Source organism: Oncorhynchus keta, chromosome 15 (assembly GCF_023373465.1).
Source record: "Oncorhynchus keta strain PuntledgeMale-10-30-2019 chromosome 15, Oket_V2, whole genome shotgun sequence".
NCBI classification, from domain to species: Eukaryota; Metazoa; Chordata; class Actinopteri; order Salmoniformes; family Salmonidae; genus Oncorhynchus; species Oncorhynchus keta.
The window spans coordinates 34,030,128-34,054,696 of record NC_068435.1 but is presented as its reverse complement, the minus strand read 5'-3'; the positions used below and the strand labels follow the sequence as shown (position 1 = coordinate 34,054,696).

At 40.8% G+C, this 24,569-nt stretch overlaps 1 protein-coding gene and 1 long non-coding RNA gene across 3 annotated transcripts; both read right to left on the bottom strand.

The window, feature by feature from the left end:
• Positions 1–9,127: 9,127 nt before the first annotated feature.
• Positions 9,128–10,681, bottom strand: LOC127907638 (uncharacterized). The gene is made up of 2 exons (XR_008065251.1): positions 10,170–10,681; positions 9,128–9,406 (listed from the first exon to the last, which is right to left on the bottom strand). It is a non-coding gene; the product is annotated as an uncharacterized LOC127907638 (long non-coding RNA).
• A 2,207-nt stretch (positions 10,682–12,888) lies between these two features.
• ccdc13 (coiled-coil domain containing 13) lies at positions 12,889–22,421 on the bottom strand. 2 transcript variants are annotated; one of them, XM_035788395.2, is made up of 16 exons: positions 22,260–22,421; positions 20,652–20,872; positions 20,160–20,308; positions 19,820–19,962; positions 19,460–19,546; positions 19,185–19,298; positions 18,995–19,099; positions 18,680–18,850; positions 18,355–18,531; positions 15,707–15,913; positions 15,375–15,472; positions 15,114–15,176; positions 14,842–14,988; positions 14,203–14,357; positions 13,979–14,072; positions 12,889–13,567 (listed from the first exon to the last, which is right to left on the bottom strand). In XM_035788395.2, exons 2-16 carry the CDS (start codon positions 20,834–20,836, stop codon positions 13,393–13,395), a joined length of 2,070 nt encoding a protein of 689 aa, XP_035644288.1. In that variant the 5' UTR covers positions 20,837–20,872; positions 22,260–22,421; the 3' UTR covers positions 12,889–13,392. The 2 variants fall into 2 exon arrangements, with proteins under 2 accessions (XP_035644288.1, XP_035644289.1); XM_035788396.2 differs by having other exon boundaries at positions 15,707–15,910.
• Positions 22,422–24,569: the final 2,148 nt, after the last annotated feature.

The window sequence follows — 24,569 nt, the reverse complement described above, 5'->3', positions numbered from 1 at the left end:
GAGGCAGAGTGACTGTTACTGAAGCAGCAGTATGAAGGAGGATCCCTTTCCCATAACTCCCAGGCTCACATCCACATCACAGGAAGATATCTTCTGGTTAATTTAGTTGACTTTATTAAGATATCCATTGGTCCAACAGGGATACAGTGGCTTGCAAAAGTATTCACCCCCCGTGGCATTTTTCCTATTTTGTTGCCTTACAACCTGGAATGAAAATGGGGTTTGTATCATTTGATTTACACAACATGCCTACCAATATGAAGATGAAAAACATGTTTTAATGTGAAACAAGAAATAAGACAAAAAAAATAAACTTGAACGTGCATAACTATTCCCCCCCAAAGTCAAAACATTGATAGAGCCACCTTTTGCAGCAATTACAGCTGCAACTCTCTTGGGGTTTGTCCCTATAAGCTTGGCACATCTAGCCACTGGGATTTTTGCGTGTTCTTCAAGGCAAAACTGCTCCAGCTCCTTCAAGTTGGATGGGTTCCGCTGGTGTACAGCAATCTTTAAGTCATACCACACATTTTCAATTGGATTGAGGTCTGGGATTTGACTAGGCCATTCCAAGACATTTAAATGTGTCCCCTTAAACCACTTCAGTGTTGCTTTATCAGTATGCTTAGGGTCATTGTTCTGCTGGAAGGTGAACCTCCGGCCCAGTCTCAACTCTCTGGAAGACTGAAACAGGTTTCCTTCAAGAATTTCTCTGTATTTAGTGCCATCCATCATTCCTTCAAATCTGACCAGTTTCCAAGTCCCTGCCGATGGAAAAACATCCCCACAGCATGATGCTGCCACCATCATGCTTCACTGTGGGGATGGGGTTCTTGGGGTGATGAGAGGTGTTGGGTTGGCGCCAGACATAGTGTTTTTCATGGGGGTGGGGGTGCTTTGCTGCAGGATGGAAGCATACTTCCAAAGTTCTGGCAAAATGGCTTAAGGACAACAAAGTCAAGCTATTGGAGTGGCCATCACAAAGCCCTGACCTCAATCCTATAGAACATTTGTGGGCAGAACTGAAAAAGCATGTGCGAGCAAGGAGGCCAAACAAACCTGACTCAGTTACACCAGCTCTGTAAGGAGGAATGGGCCAAAATTTCCCCCAACTTATTGTGGGAAGCTTGTGGAAGGCTACCTGAAATGTTTGCCCCAAGTTAAACAATTTAAAGGCAATGCTACAAAATTCTAATTGAGTGTATGTAAACTTCTGAGCTACTGGGAATGTGATGAAAGAACTAAAAGCTGAAATAAATCCTTCTCTCTACTATTATTCTGACATTTCACATTCTTAAAATAAAGTGGCGGTCCTAACTGACCTGAGACAGGGAATTTTTACTATGATTAAATGTCAGAAATTGTGAAAAACTGAGTTTAAATGTATTTGGCTAAGGTGTATGTAAACCTCCAACTTCATCTGTAGGTTGAATCTTGTCATGTAAGACAAACCACAATTAAAGATTTCATAAAGGTGTCTGACAGTTTCTTTTCTCAGTCTTTGTAATGATCCAATACCTCTCTCTGACATGCAATTAGCTTACATTGTGGTAAATAACTGCAATCCATGTTGAGTGTTTTGTGTCCTAGGACATACCAATAAGCTTATCTTAATGATCCCCTTGGTGTTTGTGAATGTCAAATGTCCCAGCATCGCTGCCGTGTTCGCTCTGACACCAATGATTATCCATGCCTGTGACTGCATCAATACCTCTGGACAGCCACCTGGAACACAAAAAGAAAGAGATTTATAGATGTCCTCCAGCTATTAGTTAACGTTTACTGTAGAAAAACGAATCTCCCAAGCATAAATACATTAAAGTACACACACTAAAGAGTACAAAAAATATGTTTTGAGGTAAAAATTTTTTTTTAAAGAATTACACAACTGCAAACTTCAAGGAATAGGGCATTCAAGTTGGTCAGATGGGAATCCATGATGTCATCGGCCTCCCGTCTTGCTTGAGGAACAATAGAGGAGCAATAGAGAACAATAAATGAAAGGTCCACCTCCCACTTGTGTTATGTCATGACTTACCTGGACCAACTATTGAGATGTGACTTTTGTTAAAGAGCCACTGAACACCCCAATTGGCATGAGTTTTTTTTATTGCTCATTACAAAAACGAGATTTCAGTCATGGAGATGTGTTTCCTGACCGATTCCGTGTATGGTTAATTATGTTTGTCCCCGATGAGACACTGTAGATGCGGAAGCCAATTTCACTTCCTCAAAATAACCAGAATGAATCTAAGATTACTCAAGAAATCTGTAATACATTTTTACGTTTTTGCAGAGGGTGTTTTAGTTGCACAATTTAACATGTAACTAAGGTGTTTGGTGCAGTATTTCTTTAAGTTAAATTTTTTTAACACGTGTTGTCTTATGTAAACAAAGTCAGAGCTACTGGGCAGGTCTGTCTCACTGTCGATGCTGTTGGATACAGAGCTGCAGCTGTTCACCCCATGTTAGAGCGCAAATGGACACTGCAAAATCAAAACCCAACCTTCCTTTACCTGTTGTGACGCACAGGATGTTCCAAACTCCATTTTAGACATGACTGACTTTATGACCAAAAACATCTTATTTACACTTTGTAGTCAATTTTGACACTAGAATAACTGTTTCTGTTCACATAGGCCATGTGAAATAACAGTCTAAAAATCACTTCAGGGCAAATTAATCTGATTTTACCATTCAGATACGTCACATGGACGGGAATCAGATTTCGATCTGGCTTCAAACCCCCTATGAAGGTAGTTTGAAATGTGGCTTGAACTATCCGATTCCATGTGCTTTTTGGGTGTTCAGAATGCAGGAAAAATATATATGGATTTGAGTCATTTCCAACTGAAATGTCAACCAGGCTTTCGATGGGAGAATAATTTCATTCAAATAACCTAAATGACACGAGCAAATTGGTTGAAGGGTCATTACTGGTGATTTTCCCTTGTGGGATGGGTAAAAAAAAACGCATCACTACTATAATTCAGTGAAATCTTCCCAACCCCATAACCCATTGTGTTCGATTCTGAAAACTGAAATAGATTTAATCAGATGAAACATGTAAAAGCATTACAGACACAAAACACTAGTCTATCTGCTATTGTGGGGCTGTTATAGGTGGATAAGCAAAAGCACAATGACAGCATGTCCGCCTGCTTCTCTCCCATCACCTCCTACTAACACTTCCTGATAATAATTATAACTGCCGCTTGTCTACCTCACTTAAACTCAGACAGCATATCTCATAAAGGCTACACACAGGACATATACGAACATTTCACAATGATTAGTAGGCATACTGTAGGACAGCTGATTCGATGTGTTGTTCCCAGTAACGCCCAGTAAGACTCCTTCCATCAAATCAAATCTAATTTTATTTGTCACATGCTTTGTAAACAACAGGTGTAGACTAACAGTGAAATTCTTACTTATGGGTCATTTTCTAACCACGCAGAGTTAAATTCAAATAGAAATACTGACACAAGGAATAAATGCACAGTGAATAACGAATAACAATAATGAGTCTTTAATGAACCATGTGTTTAATGAGTTCGAAACCATTCCATTGACTCCGTTCCAGCCATTACTCTGACCCCGTCCTCCCAATTAAGGTGCCACCAACCTCCTGTTGTGTTTGTGTGTGTGTGTGTGTGTGTAACGTCAGTATGCATGTGTGAACACGTCATCTATGTGTGTGTGTGTGTGCGCGTGTGCGTGTGCGTGTGTGTGCATGTTGGGGTGTCAGTGTGTCCAGTGTGGGGTGTCAGAGTCCAGTGTGTGCAAAAAAGGGTCAGTGCAGGTAGTCCGGGTGGCCATTTGATGAGCTATTTAGCAGTCTTGTTTAGCAGTCTTATGGCTTGGGGGTAGAAGCTGTTCAGGGTCCTGTGGTTTATTAGTATCAACAAGTTAGGTTCCGCATGCTACGGGGAGAGACTTGGGAAACCTATAGAATATCATCAAATGTAACTTCATTAGTCACAGCTGTGATAATCAGAAAACTTTTCTTGAAGGTTAGAAATGGAACCTTTAGGACGCTATCGAGAACCCTTTTCCTACGGTCCTATAAAGAACCATTCATTAAATGTTCTATATAGCTCCAAAAAGGAAGAATGTTCTTTAAAGGACCTTTCTCAATCTCAAAGGTTCTAGAAATAACCCTTTTGAAGAACCATAAAGGGTCATTTTTTTTCTGTGTAGCCATATCAAACAGTGTTGTTAAAATTCTATAGGCTATATTGTTGTGTTAACTGACAAGTTGAATCAGGTGTGCTAGATCTGGAACTGCTAAAGTTCCCCGAAGATAGATTTGAGAGCCACTGATTTAGACATCAGTTCTTAAATGACACAAGGCCATATATGTCTTTCTCAAGGCACTGACACTGGCCATAGTCATATTTCACATGTAACGGCATAACACAACAGATTACATTAACTGGAATGACATTCTCACGCACTGTTGAACAAATAGAGCTGTGCGCAAACCACACCCCAAAACGTGCTAATGAGATGCCATCCCTACATTTTCATTATCACTAAAACAGCAAAGAACCCTTTTGTGAACTGCAAAGAACCATTGAGAGGCCCAAAGTGTTCTTTGAATCATTATTGTTCCACATAGAACCGTTCACCAATCCCAAAGGATACTGGAGGAACCCTATTTTCTTAGTGTGTAGGACACCTGATAGAGCTTAAGAAGCCAAAATTACCAAAGAAAATATGAAGAGAAACATGCAAAAACAAAAAAAATACCTCTAGCCTATATTCTTAAAATACAAATGAAAATAACTTTAGACCTTGTCACCCACTTTAAAAAAAAGGTTGATGACATCAACCCCTCACAACCTCAGCCTACTGAGTCCACAGGTCCCACTCACACAGAGCTACCATACGACTTGACCTTTTTCTCCTCTCTCTCTCCAGGTGAAATCCTGCTACTAGTGATGTCCAGCCACCCGACAACCTGCCCTCTCGACCCCATCCCCTCTATCCTTCTCCAGACTACCTCTGGAGACCTCCCATTCATCACTTCCCTCATCAACTCATCACTGACCCTCTTACTTCTATATGGCCAGAGTTGCTCCACAAACCAACACTCTTCCACTCTGAAAACTACAGACCGGTATCCCTTCTTTCTATTCTTTTATATATATATATATATATATATATATATATATATATATATATATATATACAGTGCCTTGCGAAAGTATTCGGTCCCCTTGAACTTTGCGACCTTTTGCCACATTTCAGGCTTCAAACATAAAGATATAAAACTGTATTTTTTTGTGAAGAATCAACAACAAGTGGGACACAATCATGAAGTGGAACGACATTTATTGGATATTTCAAACCTTTTTAACGAAATCAAAAACTGAAAAATTGGGCGTGCAAAATTATTACCCCTCCCTAACCCGGATGACGCAAGGCCAATTGTGCTTCGCCCCACGGACGTCGCGGCCGGTTACGACAGGGCCTGGGCGCGAATCCAGATTTTCTTCACATTTTCAAACAGTACATTTATATTTTCCAACTGGGCTATACATTTGGGTGAGGTTTTTTTCTTGCCTGAGTAGCCTCGTTTTACTGCCAAAAATAAAATTAAAGCATCTAGTGTTCAGCCAAATAACAACACACTGTCAAATACAGGTAGCTGAGTCAAATAATTAACATCGAAACATGACAATTAGAAAAATAAGCCACAGAGTTTTTTGAGCGAGAATAAAGACAACTTTCGACTAGTAAGACATGTATAAAAGCAATAGGTACCATTAATAAGAAGGGACTAGAAGCGTTTTATATGGTATGCTATGGAGTGGCTTGGACAGGCAAGCCCCATACTATTGTGGAGGACTTAATTCTTCCTGCTGCCGTGGATATGGCTGGGACAATACCGGGGGAAAAGGCAAAAAAAAACTATACAGACAATGCCTTCAAACAACACTGTTTCACGACGTATCAGTGACATGGCAAGAGATGTTTTGAAACAATTACTGTTTCGCATACAAGCCAGTGAATTATATGTGTTACATCTGGATGAGTCAACAGACGTGGCGGGCTGGCACAACTGCTAGAACATATCTGTTATGTTTATGGGGGGTCAATTAAGGACGACATCGTCTTCTTTTTTACTTATTTATATATCTGTTATTTTACCGGGTAAGATGACTGAGAACACATTCTCATTTACAGCAACGACCTGGGGAATAGTTACAGGGGAGAGGAGGGGGATGAATGAGCCAATTGTAAACTGCAAGCCACTGGAAACCAGGACAACATGAGAGGATATTTTTTACAGTACTGGACAGCTTTATGACATCAAATGGACGTTGGTGGTCAAGATGTGTTGGTATCTGCTCAAAAGCCATGACAGGGAAACATAGTGGAGTGGAAACGCATGTGCATGCAGTTGCTCCCGAAGCCACTTGGGTACACTGCAGCATCCACCGAGAGGCTCTTGCCGCCAAGGGAATCCCTGACAGCTTGAAAGACATTTTAGACCTGACAGCGAAAATGGTTAACTTTGTTAAAGCAAGGTCCCTGAACTCTCGTGTATTTTCTGCATTATGCAATGCTATGGGTAGCGGCCATGTAACGCTATGACAACATACTGTGTGCTGGTAATCAAGGGGCAAAGTATTGACACATTTTTTGGAATTGAGAGACGAGCTTAAAGTCTTCTTAACTGACCATAATTTTCATTTGTCTGACCGCTTACATGATGAGTTTCTCACACAACTGGCCTCTCTGGGTGATGTTTTCTGTCGCCTGAATGGTCTTAATCTAAAATTACAGGGACTCTCCGCAACTATATTCAATGTGCTGGACAAAATTGAAGCTATGATTAAGAAGTTGGAGCTCTTTTCTGTCTGTGTCAACAAGGACAACACACTGGTCTTTCCATCATTGTATGATTTTTTTGTGTACAAATGAACTCAAGCTTATGGACAATGCCAAATGTGATATAGCAAAGCATCTGAGTGAGTTGGGTGTGCAATTACGCAGATACATTCCCGAAACGGATGACAGAAACAACTGGATTCGCTATTCCTTTCATGCCATGTCTCCAGTCCACTTACCGATATCTGAACAAGAGAGCCTCATCGAAATTGCAACAAGCAGTTCTGTGAAAATTGAATTTAATCAGAAGCCACTGCCAGATTTCTGGATAGTGCTGCGCTTAGAGGTTCTTGCCTTGGAAAATTGCGCTGTTAAGACACTCATGCCCTTTGCAACCAAGTCCCTATGTGGGAGTGGATTCCCGGCCCTCACTAGCATGAAAACTAAATACAGGCACAGACTGTGTGTGGAAAATTATTTAAGACCGAGACTCTCTCTAATACAACCCAACATTGCAGAGTTATGTGCATCCTTTCAAGCACGCCCTTCTCATTAACTCATGGTGAGTTATTCACTTCCCACGAGCCGGGTTGTGACAGAAATTCACACTCATTCTTATGTTTAATAAATGTATCGTATAGGGTGTGTGACAGGCTTTACAATGATGGCAAAAAACAACATTTAAGAGTGTGCTGACCCTGGTGCTAGAGGTAATACGCATCTGGAGGTTGAATGTTTGAAGGGGTCTCGGGACTGTAAAAAGTTTGGGAACCACTGCTCCGAATAATATCTTCTGCTAAATGACTCAAATATAAACATAAAAGAGAGTATTCCCTAAATGGTCCTCCTCCTGTCATAAACAATACTGTATCTGTATCTGTTTTGCCATGGCACCGTGATATAACACAACACCGGCCATATCCGCCAGACATCTGTCGGTGTGGTGCCATGGAGCAGTGGGCGTAGGAGTTGAGCGAAAATGGTCGCTAGGCCTGATTCCCATCTCCCCTGCCTAACTTGATAAGAGATGACTCTTGGCTGCTTTCAGACATCAACTGGGGTAAATAAAAAGGACTTCTGCGTCAAGTGGCTATGGCAATTCCTGTGGCAGACGCCTGCTTGATCATCCTTAAATCCTCAGCCAAGAAAAGTACATGCCACTTTGACATGAGTGAGATTATTGGTAATAACATATGTGGAGTCTGCTCAGTGAAAGGTGAAATAGGTTAAATGGTCATTTTCCATAAAGATGACTATGATAGTAGCTTTTGTCACAGGCTACTATGGTAGAGTTGGGTTTAGCTGACAATTTGACCAAATTGGTAAATCACACAAAATGTTGTGCTTCCATTCATTTTCAGAATAAGTGTTTTTTTTGTTGTTTTTTTGTAGGCTGGCACATTTGCCATTAGGTGAATGCTCAGAAAACATCTAATCTTTGATTACTTTTGAGAAATGTGTTCTTCCTGGAAATTAAAGCAGTGCATGCTGTACATGTTAAAAGATTAGTCTGGAACACAAAGCCCACTGGGCACACACTGGTTGAATCAATGTTGTTTCCACGTATTTTCAATGAAATTACATTGAACCAATGTGGAATAGTTGCTGAATTGACATCTTTCCCAGTGGGAGGCTATGAATAACAAGTGACAACTGAAGGGATAATTGTTTTGTATAGAAGATAAAGCTGCACAAATGAATATATTTTGTCTGTAGTGAAATCAGATGAAATGTTAATTACATTAAATTAAATGATAATTCATTGTCAACCTCGTTTCAAAATGGAAACAGAATTGACCATACTGCCATCTAGTGACATGCACCGAACGTAAATTTAGACCCTGCACATTGTCAGCTAACCCATCTACACATTTTACATTGAAGGGGCACTATAACCACATGAGTTAAATTGGTACAGCATTCTCACTCACATGTGCAACAAATATATTATCTTACAAGGCACACCTTAAAATATATTAACAAGCCAGAATCAACAATACCATGCACCCACTAGTGGTCAAAATGTTTTTTTTTCCCACTCCAAAGACAAGGTACAGTACTGTATTCTGTGTGGTGGAACTGCAGTACCATTCGAAATACAACAATTTTCCCACAATGCACCATAATTTACAGCATGCTGCAGTAAAACGTTAGTTCTTTTCACTGTTGATAATTACCTAACATTACCGTATAAATTAGTTTTCTGTTACAGTGTAGCCTACACCTTTGTTGTAAAACCACGGCCTTGGCTTGCTTTCCTCCCTACTTACTGTAAACGAACAGATTAGGAGTCAGCTGAAGCAGCGTGTTTATTTTCTTTCCATTGCATGTAAATGAGAAAGTTGCTACAGTGGGAATGAATGGACTCATAGAGGGGCACACATACTGTCCGTTCGTTTTCAGGGCCTAGAGAAATGTTCACACACGCACACATACACAGTATCCCTCAAATACTGACGGCTAACTTTAACCTCTGCGTTCACAGCTTGGGTTGTTGACTTTAGTTTCTGGATGCAGTCAATGGTCTGGAGGTAGCACTGGTCCAGAACGAGGGGGAATACCTCTGAGGAGAAGGATGGAGAAAGGAGTCATTGAAACCTGGAATGACAAATAGGTCAGCATGTTTACGTACTGCTGTGTTTACACAAGTTTGTTTGGCTTGGTGGGTTATTGGGCATTTTGGAATAAATCTACACCTTTCTGCGTAATCCAACTTTCATACAACAATATAAAAACTGTTTGGTTAAAATGTAATTTATTTGAAAGTGATGACACTCCTTTAATTTCTAAAGCCATCAGGAATAGGTATATTAATACTAAGGCTACATAGGGGTTTGTTTTATTCCTTGGTGACACAGGAGTGACTGACAACTCTGCATATGAATACAATTTAATATTATATATAATTGTATTCCTTAGCAACTTATATGAGCTGTCAGTCACTAACTGAAGTGAGCAATAACTTTAGAGGAAATTATGGTTTCATTTGTGCAGATTGACTTGAAAGGGGATTTCAATCAAGATCATGCATGTTTGGTACGGCACAAGTGTCAAATGTAAATTGGTAATTAAGGAATACTCAGAATAAACACATCATCCACTGAGTCGTCACATCGTTTGAGGATGTTTCTGTATTGTTGTGATGCATTTATTGGATGTAACAACTCTTCGCTCCATCAACAAAAGCTGTGAAGTTTATTTTATACAAAAGCAGCACCGTTGCAGTGAGAGCCACAAGTAGCAAGTAAAGCCCTTTGATGTCTTACCTAGTCATGGTCACAGCTAACTAAAACGCTGGTAGTAGAACACTACATAGAGTGCCTCACCTTCAATCCTAGGAGGTGTGCATTGCAACACAAGCAGTTTTTTGTTTCTCGCAGTATAAAGGCTTTCTTCATCACGTCCCAAAGTCTGATATTTTTGTCTTGTGGCACTTTTTCTCTTTCGCTCAGTCCAGCCGGGACCCGCCAATCTCCCACAGGGTTCTGGGAGAAATAGTGTGGTATTTCAAGCAGCACACTAACTCAGCCATGGGTTTAAATTAAGCGTGATGTGGAGGGGTGGAGGGAGGGAGAGTAGAGGGGGAGCAGGGGGTTCTGCTGAAATCCTTTTGGCTAACATAGTAAGAAAATAACTCGGATGTTAGGTTAGGGGTAGGGGCCACTCCCACAAGGATACACAGTCCAGTAGACAGCTTTTTGGAATCCACTAGTGGAATGAGATGCACAGGTCATATATTACATATACAGTGAGCTCCAAAAGTATTGGGACAGTGACACATTTTTGGTTGTTTTGGCTCTGTACTCCAGCACTTTGGATTTGAAATGATACAATGACGATGAGGTTAAAGTGCAGACTGTTATGTTTAATTTGAGGGTATTTTCATTCATATCGGGTGAACCATTTATCGGGTGAACTTTCTCACTCATTATTCATTCAGGATTATCCGTAATCATGGTAGCATCCTCATTAATGTAGAAGTGTTTAGAACCATATTCTATTCTTATTTACAATAAATGTGACTCCAAAATGACACAATACATTATTTACCATTAATTTATATTGGGCACAAAATAATCTGAAACACAACCAAAACAAACAGCAAATGCATCCAACAACTTTGTAGAGACACAACCTTGATGTAATCATTACGGGCTAGGAATATGGGACCAAATACTCAACTTTTGACTACTTGAATACACATGTAATTGAATTTGCTGTCATTTCCAATGGTTCACCTGATATGGATGAAAATACCCTGAAATTAAAGCTGAGTCTGCACTTTAACCTCATAGTCACTGTATCATTTCAAATCCAAAGTGCTGGAGTGCAGATCCAAAACAACACAAAATGTGTCACTGTCCCAATAGTTTTGGAGATCACTGTATATACAGTAAGCATTGGGAACATGCTCTAAGGAACCGACAGTATAGACTGGCAGAGCGGGGAGTTTGTGTAGCTTAATGTCTACATTCGTTTTCAACCACTATTCCCCCACATCTGGTTTTAAGTCAGAAGTGATTAGCCGCGATAGCTTTGAATAATGTTAAACGATTGAGGAATTTAACTTTCTTTACTATTTGGTTTGGGGCTGTCAAATATTTATGTGTGATACTGTAGCCTGGATACAAGTATCTGGGAGGATCCATGTTGAAACTTAAAGGTAATTTCAGATTGAGCCGTCATAAAAAAAAAGTCAGACTCCAGTCACCCAAGTCATAGACTGTTCTCTCTGCTACCGCACGGCAAGCGGTACCGGAGCACCAAGTCTAGGATCAAAAAGCTCCTTAACATCTTCTACCACCAAGCCATAAGCCTACTGAACAATTAATTAAATGGCCACCAGGACTATTTACATTGACTCCCCCCCTTTGTTTTACACTGCTCCTACTTGCTGTTTATTATCTATGCATAGTCAATTTACAAATGACCTCGACTAACCTGTACCCCCGCACATTGATTCGGTATCGGTACCCCTGTATATAGCCTCATTATTGTTATGTAATTTTCTTATGTTACTTTTTGATTTTATTTCATTTTTTTACTTTAGTTTATTTACTAAATATTTTCTTAAATCTATTTCTTGAACAGCTTTGTTGGTGAAGGGCTTGTAAGTAAGCATTTCACGATAAGGTCTACCTACACCTGTTGTATTTGGCGTATGTGACAAATAAAATGTGATTTGATATGCAGTGTTTACCGTGAGACAGCAGGGAACATTGCCTTTAATTGTCAATGTGTTATGAAGCAGATCTTCAGTGATATGGATTGAATAGAGCCCTAACTAAACATTAGCATCTTAACTGTGATGTGTGTTGCAAACACACTGCGGCACTCTGTACCATGTCTTACAAACACACTGGGGCCCTCTGTACTATATCTTACAAACACACTGGAGCCCTCTGTACTATATCTTACAAACACACTGGAGCCCTCTGTACTATATCTTACAAACACACTGGAGCCCTCTGTACTATATCTTACAAACACACTGGAGCCCTCTGTACTATATCTTACAAACACACTGGAGCCCTCTGTACTATATCTTACAAACACACTGGAGCCCTCTGTACTATATCTTACAAACACTCTGCGGCCCTCTGTACTATATCTTACAAACACACTGCGGCCCTCTATACTATATCTTACAAACACACTGGAGCCCTCTGTACTATATCTTACAAACACACTGGAGCCCTCTGTACTATATCTTACAAACACACTGGAGCCCTCTGTACTATATCTTACAAACACACTGGAGCCCTCTGTACTATATCTTACAAACACTCTGCGGCCCTCTGTACTATATCTTACAAACACACTGCGGCCCTCTATACTATATCTTACAAACACACTGCGGCCCTCTATACTATATCTTACAAACCCACTGCGGCCCTCTATACTATATCTTACAAACACACTGCGGCCCTCTATACTATATCTTACAAACACACTGCGGCCCTCTATACTATATCTTACAAACACACTGCGGCCTCTATACTATATCTTACAAACATATCTCTATACAAACAAACACACTGCGGCCCTCTATACTATATCTTACAAACACACTGCGGCCCTCTATACTATATCTTACAAACACACTGCGGCCTTCTATATCTTATATTTAGAAAATAAACACACCTATGAACAAGTCCATGCATACACATCACATAATGCAGACACATTCTATATGCACTGACCAGTCATGCAATCAACAATAGGAACCACTGTGTAACATCTTCATGTCAAAGTTGATAAACTTTTTGGTCCGCAGGTGCCAAGTTGGCTTTGATTGGCTTACTCATATTCACTACATGGGGGAAATCAAAGCAGGTTGTCGTCTTTTCGTAGTCAACAGACTTAGCAGGAAGCAGTTAGGAAACCAGGAACCAGTAATTACATTGTATTGCTGAAGCAGACAGGCCTGCTCCATTCCTGTCCTTCCTCAGAGTTGATATGAATGGACAAGAGGAACTTAAGATTTTTTGGGGACGTGGTTGAAGTCCAGCAGGTTAAGCAGCCAGGGCCTTTAATACAGCTAGCTAACTAATTCTCCTGGTTTGTGTCTCTGTCCTGCTTGTGTTGTCGCAGCGCCTGCAGAAAGACGTGCTTGACTTGGTTCATCATGTCACTGCAGAGCTGCAGGTCCTCAGCCTTGGCCTGGAGAGTGCTCCTCAGCTCAGCCCTCAGAGCCTCGTTCTCCCCCTGCAGCACCGCCAGCCTTCGGGACAGAGGGAGAGAAACACACAACAACACGTCAACATGGTAGTAGTATGCTTCAGTCAAGAAGGAGTTTGTAATGTATGAATACCCTCTGTGTTTTTTGAGCTGTTCTTATTCTTCATAGAAAGTAAAACTCCAATGTATACATGTACAATGTGTCAGACTCCCAATTGGGCTGATACAGTACATGTACAGTATTTCTAGTATGTCATACTCAGTATTCTTGTGAGTTTCTAGTTTGTTATATTCTCTATTCTTGGGTGTAATCTCACTGAAGACGTTCAATCTTATTATAATTGAACACAGTCTGGAGATACAAACTGTCAATCTGTGACAGACAGGGTCACCCCCCCAGGAGTTCGAGGAGAGACAGAACAGAAGACAAAAAAAAACACTAAGTCAGACTCACTGGGCACTTAGTTCAATGACTTGGGCCTCCCCGGAAAGGTCAGGAGGGCTTCGAGGGGATGATGATTCCCTCTGTCTCCCACTAGACGAGGCTCCTGGGATGGTAGAAAAGAAAATAACAATAAAAATAAGACGGAAATAGCAGTTATGGATCAATATAAATCCCATTCTCAGTCTTGTCACTGTGTTACTGTTATAGATCGGTGTGCCTACCCTGAGACTTACCTCCAGTGCCCTTGTTGCTAGTTTTTCTGGGAGTCAATCCTTTGCCCAGATCCAGCTTTGCTTTTTCTAGCTGCTGCTCTAGGGCTACGGCCCTTCTGCGTTCTCCTTGGAATTTTTGCTCTGCCCCTAGGCACATCTGCTTCCCTTCCTCCTCCCTGTCACATCAAACACACCAGACCAGTCTCTTACTACTATATCCCAATCATACCAAGACAAAAACCTGCCCATTTTAAAATGCTGTGTTCTTTTTATATATCTGAAAGGTGTAGCCAGTAACAAAGCCTGTACTTTTATTTCTGCCAACCGGGGTAGTCATGATTGCGGTATTAGGTTTAAAAACTGCATGATCATCATGACAATTCCCATCAGGTACTGTAATCTGGTCATTACAAAGTAAGGAGGCTTACATTTCCATGCCGGAAAGATGTAAAAACACAAAGGTTAACAGAGAGGTTGAGAGAAAGCAGTAATAAATAAACAATTACAAAAAGGCACACACCCAATATTAGCAATCTAAATACTCACCCATATGATTTAGTAAAGGACAGGAAAAGAAACTAAACTAATGTAATGCACACAATACACCCGGACATTTGTGTTGCAGAAATTAAATCCATTGGTAGTTGCTGTACGTAATACCTGGATTGCTGGAGCTTGACAAGCTCTAGGAGCCTATCTCTCTCGACACAGGCAGCCTCACAAAGGGTCCGAAACTCTGTACACTCTGCCTTCAGGTACCTGACCTCCTCTGAACAGTTCTGACAACCCGAAGGAGCTCCTGCATCTCTGAGATAGTAGTGGTAAATTGTATCAGTAGGTGTAGTCCACCACAAACAGGTTTTATTGTACATCGAATAACAGTTAAAAACATCGGATGATTTGTACCAGATGTTATGGAGGCTAAGACTTACCTGACCTCTAAACTGACCCCAGCTGCTGACTCCACTAGTTTATGTCCAAGTTTAGATACTGATCTATACGAGAGAGAAAAAAAACATACATTTAGATAAATAATACATCATTATAGTCATTGCACAATCAATGACACTATCAACTGATAATTGAATAATTTGTAAGCAAGGTAGATGAGTCATATCCCTGAATGTACTATAATATTTGACATTTATGACACAAGATTATCTTATATTTATGACTACCACTTGCACACATACCGGGCTGAGCTAATCCTCTTACTGCTGTCTCCCCCTGCTGTCAAAGGCCAGAAGCTGCCAGTGGTCGTCTTGGGGCCTGATTGACCGCCTTCCTCTCTCTGCAACACATTTACAAAATCCATTCTGTTTAAATTCCAGTCCTGAATTCCATAGATCAGTTGCATTTGAAAAAATGCTACCATAAAGCATCATTGCTACATTTTTCTATATTGGAAGCGACTGGAAATAAATGTAACTAGCCCAAAACGCTGAAGCCAAAACTCTCAGTAAATAGCATTGACATCAATCACTAGAAGTCTTTTTATCTCCTTGCAGAATCACAGTCAGTTTACCTTTAAGGACAGTTGCTGTATCTCGTCCTCCAGCTCTTTCACTTTGGCCTCCCTCTCGAAGACCATGTGTTTGAGCTGCTGGATGAGGGATGTGTGTCTCTGGGCCTCGCTGCTCAGCTGCTGCCCTAGGTTCTGCTGGCTCTCCTTGGTCTGCGCGTCCTGCTGGCTCAGCCTGCCCAGCACCTCCTGCAGCTGGCTCTGCTGCTTCTATGGCGCTCACGACAGGACAGACAGGGGGACAGGGGCGGGAGAGGGGTCAGGGGACAGGTGGAGAGGGAGACAGGATTAGGGGGACAGGATTAGGGGAGGACATGTCAAGGGACACTTCACTCTAGAAACGTGTGTACTACTGTATGTGTTGATAAGTGAAGCATCAGCATCAGCATATTACTAACTAAGTGAGTAACTGATGCATCAAACTGATTATTCTGTGATGTGTATATGTATTTGATGTTGGCAAATGCAGTAGGTCTACACCATTATTTATTTACCTATATTTAATCATCAGGGAGTGCCCATTGAGACCAGTGTCTCTTTTACAAGGGAGCCCTGTATATTTCATCAAATACATCAAAAATAAAATACAATATAAAACAGCACAACACATATTGCACAGATAAACATAAATCTACACAATATACATAAAACACAGTCAACTAAAACAAGCACATTCTTCATTATAAAAATCCTATGTCCTCTGGACTGCCCTAGGACACTAACGCATCTATTTGAAATGTATTTTGGAGATCATTACAAACGTGTGGAATAAAGAAACCTAAAGGCTGACTTACCTAACTCTGCAGACACCAAAGGAGTCTCCAGACTTAACCAACCCTGTAAACGGGTTTGATAACTTGTCATTTTAAATCTTAATAGTGAAGTTAGGTGGAGAAGGGCTTAGGGCTTAGTTAGGTGGAGAAGCTTGTGGGGAAGGGCTTTGTAAACAAAAAGAGAGTAATGATGTGATCTATGGGACTTCAAAGAGGTTCAGCCAAACTTTTAGTAAAGAATACAGTAAAGAGTAATAAAACGCTCCTGTGATAAAACGAAGGGTGCTATGAAAAAGGCAACTGCACTTTGATAAATAGAATCACCATAATCAAGAACAGGTAGAAAGGTTGACTGCTTCCTGCTGACTAGTGAGAGACGAGGTCTGTTTCTGTAAAAAAAAGTATATCTAACAAGGTCCTTCGTATGTTTTTCAAACAATAAGTCATTGTCAATCCAAATACCAAGGTATTTGTGTGCAGGGACTCGTTCAATTATAGATCAATCCGATGAGTGAAGATGTAATGCATCTGAGACAATGTTATGAGAACTTGAAAATATGGGCTCCTTTGGGATTCTGGCAAATATATCTACTTCCCCAGTGTCAGATTCCATAGACTTCTAGTCATTGTGCTAACGCTAGTTAGCAACTCCCTTCCAACTGCACACAGAGACATAAAAATGGTATCCACGAGTTCACCTGACTCTGGGGAAGTAGATCAAGAGAGAACGGTTCAGAATATAAGTGATCAATGAAAGAAAACCATGAAAATACATATCGCCTTTTTAGATGTAAAAATACAATACCAAAATTATGATGTATATTATTTAGGGTTAGGAAAGTACTTATGAATAATAACATTTAAAAAAGAACAGGGTTGGAGAGCCTGTCACATTCGTCGTATTGATGAGAGCAAGGAGCAGCGTGATGTGAATACTTTCTTCTTATTAAACGAAGAACACTAAACAAACTAACAAAATAACAAATGAACGTGAAGCTATAACACGAGTGCTGACATGCAACTACACATAGACAATAATCCACAAAACCAAAATGGCAACCTAAATTGGATCCCCAATCAAAGATAAACAGCTGCCTCTGATTGGGAACCAATTCAGGCCACCATAGACCTACATTTACCTAGACATACCAAAACCCCATAGATATTCAAAAACCCTAGACAAGTGTAAAACACACATACCCACCCTCATCACACCCTGACCTAATCAAAATAATACTGAAAACATAGATAACTAATATCAGGGCGTGACACGAGCCTTTACTCACAAAATATGTTGGTGAATAAAAAAAAACTGTGGTTTGATTCACCCTGAAATTGCCGTATTCAATTGTTCAATCCATGAAATATTGGAAGGTGAGAAAAGTGTACAATAGGGGTTGAACAGTAGTCCTTTTAATCTACCATAATAATCCTCACTAATCGGAGAACTGTGATGACAATGGTACAGTTGTGAACCATGCGCCAGGGTCCAGGTTTAAACTGCTACGCATGGTGTGTGTTCCATAATTTTTCAAATAGGCTACATATCCCAAAATATTGCTTATATTTACAATCGCCTTAGCCAAACGGCTTACTGATTTACCTACCTTTTATCAATTTGTAAACTACAACACATGGAGGATGGTGTTATTTCTATCAGAAAAAAAGATAGTAGATGTTGTTCCCATGATGCACTCAAAGTTCTAATATGATATACCAATATAACGTACATGGGTTCATACTAGTATTTGAAACTTATTTTTAGAATGGAAAAGTCACAAAAGTGCAAACCATGCCCATCTGGCACTTGAGACAGGCTGAATCAAACACTCAAAGCAGTTCAAAGAAAACTATTTGAACCCAGGTCTGCTAACATACCAGTAAGGCATCCACCAGCTCATCATCATGCTTTCCTTTGTCCAGCAGGGTGGAGATCTGGGCCTTCAGTGATTTCACCTCAGTGCTCAGGTTTTTGTTTCTGGCCTTGGAGCCCTCCAGCTTCTTCTTCACGTCCTTGTGGTCCTTCATGACGGAATCATAGTCCCCCGTCATCCTCTAACCACACATGCCAGGAGGAGAGAAGCAGAACTAAGGCTGGAGTTCAATTAAACCTCAAAATCTCAAAAGAGCTACTGTGTGAATACCACAATGCAGGTTTGATTGAACTGTCAATCAATTGTCAAACAAGTCTGGCTCTTCCTACCTCCAGAGTTTCTCTCTTCTCCCTCTCCATATTGCGGATGTAGCTGAGGTTCCTGTCCTGGGGGGGTGTCTTCTGCAAGGCCCCGCCCCACAGTACATCCTCTTCAACGCTGACAAATGACGGCTGCTTCCTCTGAGCTGATTGGCTCAGCTGCTGCTCCAGGTCCCGAACCTGGGGACAAATAAACAACAGAGAAACATTAAAATGTCTACATTGCAGTCTACAAATCACCTTGTATGTATTTTAAGAGGTTATTGTGTGATCAATATTCTGTGCCTCAAATGTTCTTCCAATGTCAGCAGGCAGTCAGCTCACCCTAATCTGGAGAGCCAGTATCTGCTGGGAACGACCTCTCCAGTTCCCTGGGCTGGTCAGTAGCTGCTGGATGCTGACTTCCTCTCCTATCTCACTGGATAACACCTACAGTAGGAACAAAAACATGCCTGGAATAGTATGCCATAAGCTTTGAAATGTTTGAACTTTTAACAAACGGCTGTATACACACCTTCTGAGCTATTTTCAATTCCTGCTTGACAGCTTGAATCTGGTTTCGATATTCTGTCATCTTGAATTGTGCAGCAGATAGTTTTTCCTGTAGAGATTTTACCACTGGACTGTTCTGTTGGTGAGAGGAACACAGTCATAGCTGTCATTGAAAAGTCACAATATTGACACAAATACAATTAGCCGGGTTTCCTTAGAATAAACATGTACAAAAGGTTTTTTGGCTCATATTTGTTCACGGCTTAAAAATTATGATTAGTCATTAAGACTAATTACCTCCTGGAAGTCCTGGGATGACCTCATGTCTTGTGGCTTTACATCCATCTTCTTCCCAGGAGGACTAAGCAACAAAGCACTCTGGAGCTAGAGGATTTAACAAAATTGCAATTATTTTAATTACTTACCCATCCAGTCAAGAGCTTACATCATCAGTCTATAAAGCAATACCGCTGACAAATGGCCGATTGGGTCAAGAAGTGGAAAGTCTCGGGCATTTATGTATAAAATTGGGATTTTGCATCCAAATGTCATTGTCAATTGACAAACTGGACATGAGATGGAATTCGGGTTTGTTACAGTTGTTGACTCTTCGTTATAGCAATGTTAAATGATAAGTTCTTTAAACATCCCATTTACCTCTTTCTCAAGCTCTTTCACTCTGTTGCTAGTTTGTTTTGCTTTAACTTTTTCTCGTTCTATTTCTGAAGCAAACTCTCGATTCCTCTTAGAAAGCTCAACAATCTTGGTAGCTGCCGCATCACCCGCCAAGCCAGATGTACCTTGGACAAGATAGTCATAAAATCACACAAAAAAGGACATATGCCACTTTAGACAACATTCCCAAAGTCAAATGGAGCTCTGAAAGTGAGAATAAAACATATATATCATAATTTTACTCTGAATGTAGCCAAATCCAATGCTTATCAACCCAAAAGATAAATTGTTTATTCAAGTTGTTTAATATACTGTACAATACCTGCTAAAGCCAGCCTGTCTTCCTCCCTCTTCTTCTTCAGATGTTTAATCTCAAAGTCTTTCTCGCTCACTAGTTTGAATAGTCGGCCATTTTCATCCCTCAACTCCCTCACCTGGTCCTGCAACTGTTCATTTTCATTCTGTAACAGCCTGTGAGGATTAAAAACCCATTAAAGACAACATTTTAATATGGAGGATGATAAATTCCCTCCAATTACAAACGACAATAACAACAGTCATATTTAGGTTTATGAAAGTTCTCCCCTAAAAGACCCACAACTTGCATTGTGCTACAATTGCTATTTCAAAGCTAATGAAAGCCCTTAGTCCAAAACAATTGCTCCAAACACTAATCCATTTGGGTAATAATGAGATAGGTACATAAAATGAATTTGTAATGCTACAATTCAGTAAGCATAATGTTAGGCTGTATTGGGGAGGAAACTTTGTCTAGCTTTAATAATATAACCTAATAATATTTCATAGAGCTCACTTTTTACTACAATCATCCGCGCGATGAATGTCTAGCTGGGACAGGTCCAGATTGTCCTGGATCTCAGTGGCCTTCTGCTCCTTCTTCTGTTTCTCTAGTCTTCTCTGGAGACGCTTCTCTTGTTGCTCCTGCAGAGCCTGGAACTGTAGACGAAGGTTATCCTTTAGTCCATCATCTTCTTCCATGTTGTACAGAAATGTCCAACCTAGAAATTCCAGTCCCTTGGTGTTGAAAATAAACGTTAACACTTAATTTGGCTGACAAAACAAAGAAAAGGGTAGCTAGCTAACTAACACTGTTAATTTGGGGTCCATTTAAATGATGTAATGCATTCTTAATGACATGCATTTACATGGTAGTTACATAGGAACGTACAGTTGAGCTAGACCTGCATTTGAAATGCCAATGTGTACAATTACAGCTACGTGCTAATTTCCATGAAACACAAACAGGAGCTAGAACAGATCAAGGTAAAAATGTGTTTAATATTGGATCTCCGGTTTTCTCTCGTCAATAGCTATTGAATCAAGCATGCTATGACTATGAAGATGGTAGATTCTGAATACGGGGAAGATGGAGAAAACACCACAGTTTTGGTTGAAATGTATTTTTATATTATTATTTGTAGCTTTCAATCTTCAATAGCTCTTACACAAAGCGTGCCATGACTATGATATATTCAGAATGTGAGGACGGACAAAGCTCCCTTGCTTTTTTCTCTCTAGAAATTGCATTTGTATTTTTTTTAATGTTCAATAGCTCTTACACAAAGCGTGCCATGACTAAGAAAAGTATACAGTGCATTCGGAAAGTATTCAGACCCCTTCCCCTTTTCAACATTTTGTTATGTTACAGCCTAATTCTGAAATTGATTAAATTAACTGTTTTCCTCATCAATTTACACACAATACCCCATAATGACAAAGCGAAAACAGGTTTTTAGAATTGTTTGCAAAAAAAACAAAAAGGAAATACACACGGCACATAATAATCTCTCCCTTTGTGTAAGAACTATTGAAGATTGAAAGCTAAAAACAAAAAAAAAAGGAAGATAAATAAATCTACCTAAATAAAGCTTTTGATTTTGTCCATCCTTCCCTGATTCTGAACATATCAATTTAATAGCCATGGCACACTTTGTATAAGAGCTATTGAAGATTGAAATCCCGAAATCGTATTGTTACAAAAATAATAATAAGGTGTGGATATTTCTCCATCCAGACGATTCAGAATATACCATCTTTATAGCCATGGCATGCTTTGTTCAATAGTTATTGATGAGAGAAAATCTAATATTCACCGAATATCCTAAAATATCCTCGGTCTACAACGGTTGTATAGAGGAGGGGTGGGGTGGTTATGGTTACAAGACACTAGACCTACATCCAAACAAAATATGTTTTAGTAATTAACAATTCACTTCGTGTAAAGTATGCTTAGGCCTAGTCTCAGAGGTTTTAAACCTCACTAGCATCATATTTTAAGATAGCCCGGCGTTGGCTAAGGACGTTATTAAGGTCAGCTAACTAACGTTAGTTTAGCTAACTTAGCTAGCGAACGTTAGCTGTTATAACAGGCAGGAGATTAAACTATTAATTTACAACTCACCTTTGTAACAACGTTCTGCGTCCAGCTACAACATAACAATACACAGGTTGCTGAACAATTGAGATATCTGTGGTTATAAGCTTGACATGTCACAGTTCACGAAACGTGTGTAGAGCTGTTTTGGTATTGGTACACTTCCTCGTCCGATCGAACGCGAGTGTATCCATGGCAACGGGTCCCTCCTTGGAGGCACGCACCGCGCAACAGGTGGGGAGATTGCAAGCCGTGGCACATGCAAGTGTACACCATAATGAGTAAGTGAAAACATGTTTTTAGAAATATTTGCACATTTATCGAAAATGAAATACAGAAACATCTAATTTACATACATATTCACACCATTGAGTCAATACTTTGTAGGAAGCACCTATCTTGGTAAGTCTCTAAGAGCTTTCCACACTTGGATTGAGCAACATTTGCCCATTATTCTTTTCAAAGTTATTCAAGATCTGTCAAATTAGTTATTGATCATTGCTAGACAACCATTTGCAGGTCTTGCCATAGATTTTCAAGTAGATTTAAGTCAAAACTGTAACTCTGCCTCTCACTGTCTTCTTGGTAATAAGCAACTTCACTAGAGATTTGGCCTATCACTTTACCCCTACCTACATATTAACTTAATTACCTCGACTAACCTGTACCTCTGCACATTAACTCGGTACCGGTGCCCCCTGTATATTGCCTCGTTATTGTTATTTTATTGTTGCTCTTTTTTTTTTACTTTAGTAAATCTTTTTCTTAACTCTTATTTTTCTTTAAACTGCATTGTTGGTTAAGGGCTTGTAAGAAAGCATTTCATGGTAAGGTCTGTTGTATTCGGTGGCAAATACAATCTGAGTTGATGAGTGGCCATATCTGTTTTAGGGCATACACTACATGACCAGAAGTATGTGGACACCTGCTCGTCGAACATCTCATTCCAAAATCATGGTTATCAATATGGAGTTGGTCCCTCCCCTTTGCTGATAATACAGCCTCCATTCCACGACATGTTAAAACATTGCAGCAGAGACTTCCATTCAGCCACAAGAGCATTAGTGAGGTCGTACACTGATGTTGGGTGATTAGACCTGGCTCGCAGTCGACGTTCCAATTCATCGCAAAAGTGTTCGATGGGGTTGAGGTCAGGGTTCTGTGCAGGCAAGTCAAGTTCTTCCACACCGATCTTGACAAACCATTTCTGTATGGACCTCACTGTGTGCACAGGGAACTGTCATGCTAAAATCAAATCAAATCAAATATAATCAAATGTATTTATATAGCCCTTCGTACATCAGCTGATATCTCAAAGTGCTGTACAGAAACCCAGCCTAAAACCCCAAACAGCAAGCAATGCAGGTGTAGAAGCACGGTGGCTAGGAAAAACTCCCTAGAAAGGCCAAAACCTAGGAAGAAACCTAGAGAGGAACCAGGCTATGTGGGGTGGCCAGTCCTCTTCTGGCTGTGCCGGGTGGAGATTATAACAGAACATGGCCAAGATGTTCAAATGTTCATAAATGACCAGCATGGTCGAATAATAGTAAGGCAGAACAGTTGAAACTGGAGCAGCAGCATGGCCAGGTGGACTGGGGACAGCAAGGAGTCATCATGTCAGGTAGTCCTGGGGCATGGTCCTAGGGCTCAGGTCAGTTGAAACTGGAGCAGCAGCATGGCCAGGTGGACTGGGGACAGCAAGGAGTCATCATGTCAGGTAGTCCTGGGGCATGGTCCTAGGGCTCAGGTCCTCCGAGAGAGAGAAAGAAAGAAGGAGAGAATTAGAGAATGCACACTTAGATTCACACAGGACACCGAATAGGACAGGAGAAGTACTCCAGATATAACAAACTGACCCTAGCCCCCCGACACAAACTACTGCAGCATAAATACTGGAGGCTGAGACAGGAGGGGACAGGAGACACTGTGGCCCCATCCGAGGACAGCCCCGGACAGGGCCAAACAGGAAGGATATAACCCCACCCACTTTGCCAAAGCACAGCCCCCACACCACTAGAGGGATATCTTCAACCACCAACTTACCATCCTGAGACAAGGCTGAGTATAGCCCACAAAGATCTCCGCCACGGCACAACCCAAGGGGGGGGGGGGCGCCAACCCAGACAGGATGACCACAACAGTGAATCAACCCACTCAGGTGACGCACCCCCTGCAGGGACGGCATGAGAGAGCCCCAGTAAGCCAGTGACTCAGCCCCTGTAATAGGGTTAGAGGCAGAGAATCCCAGTGGAAAGAGGGGAACCGGCCAGGCAGAGACAGCAAGGTCGGTTCGTTGCTCCAGAGCCTTTCCGTTCACCTTCGCACTCCTGGGCCAGA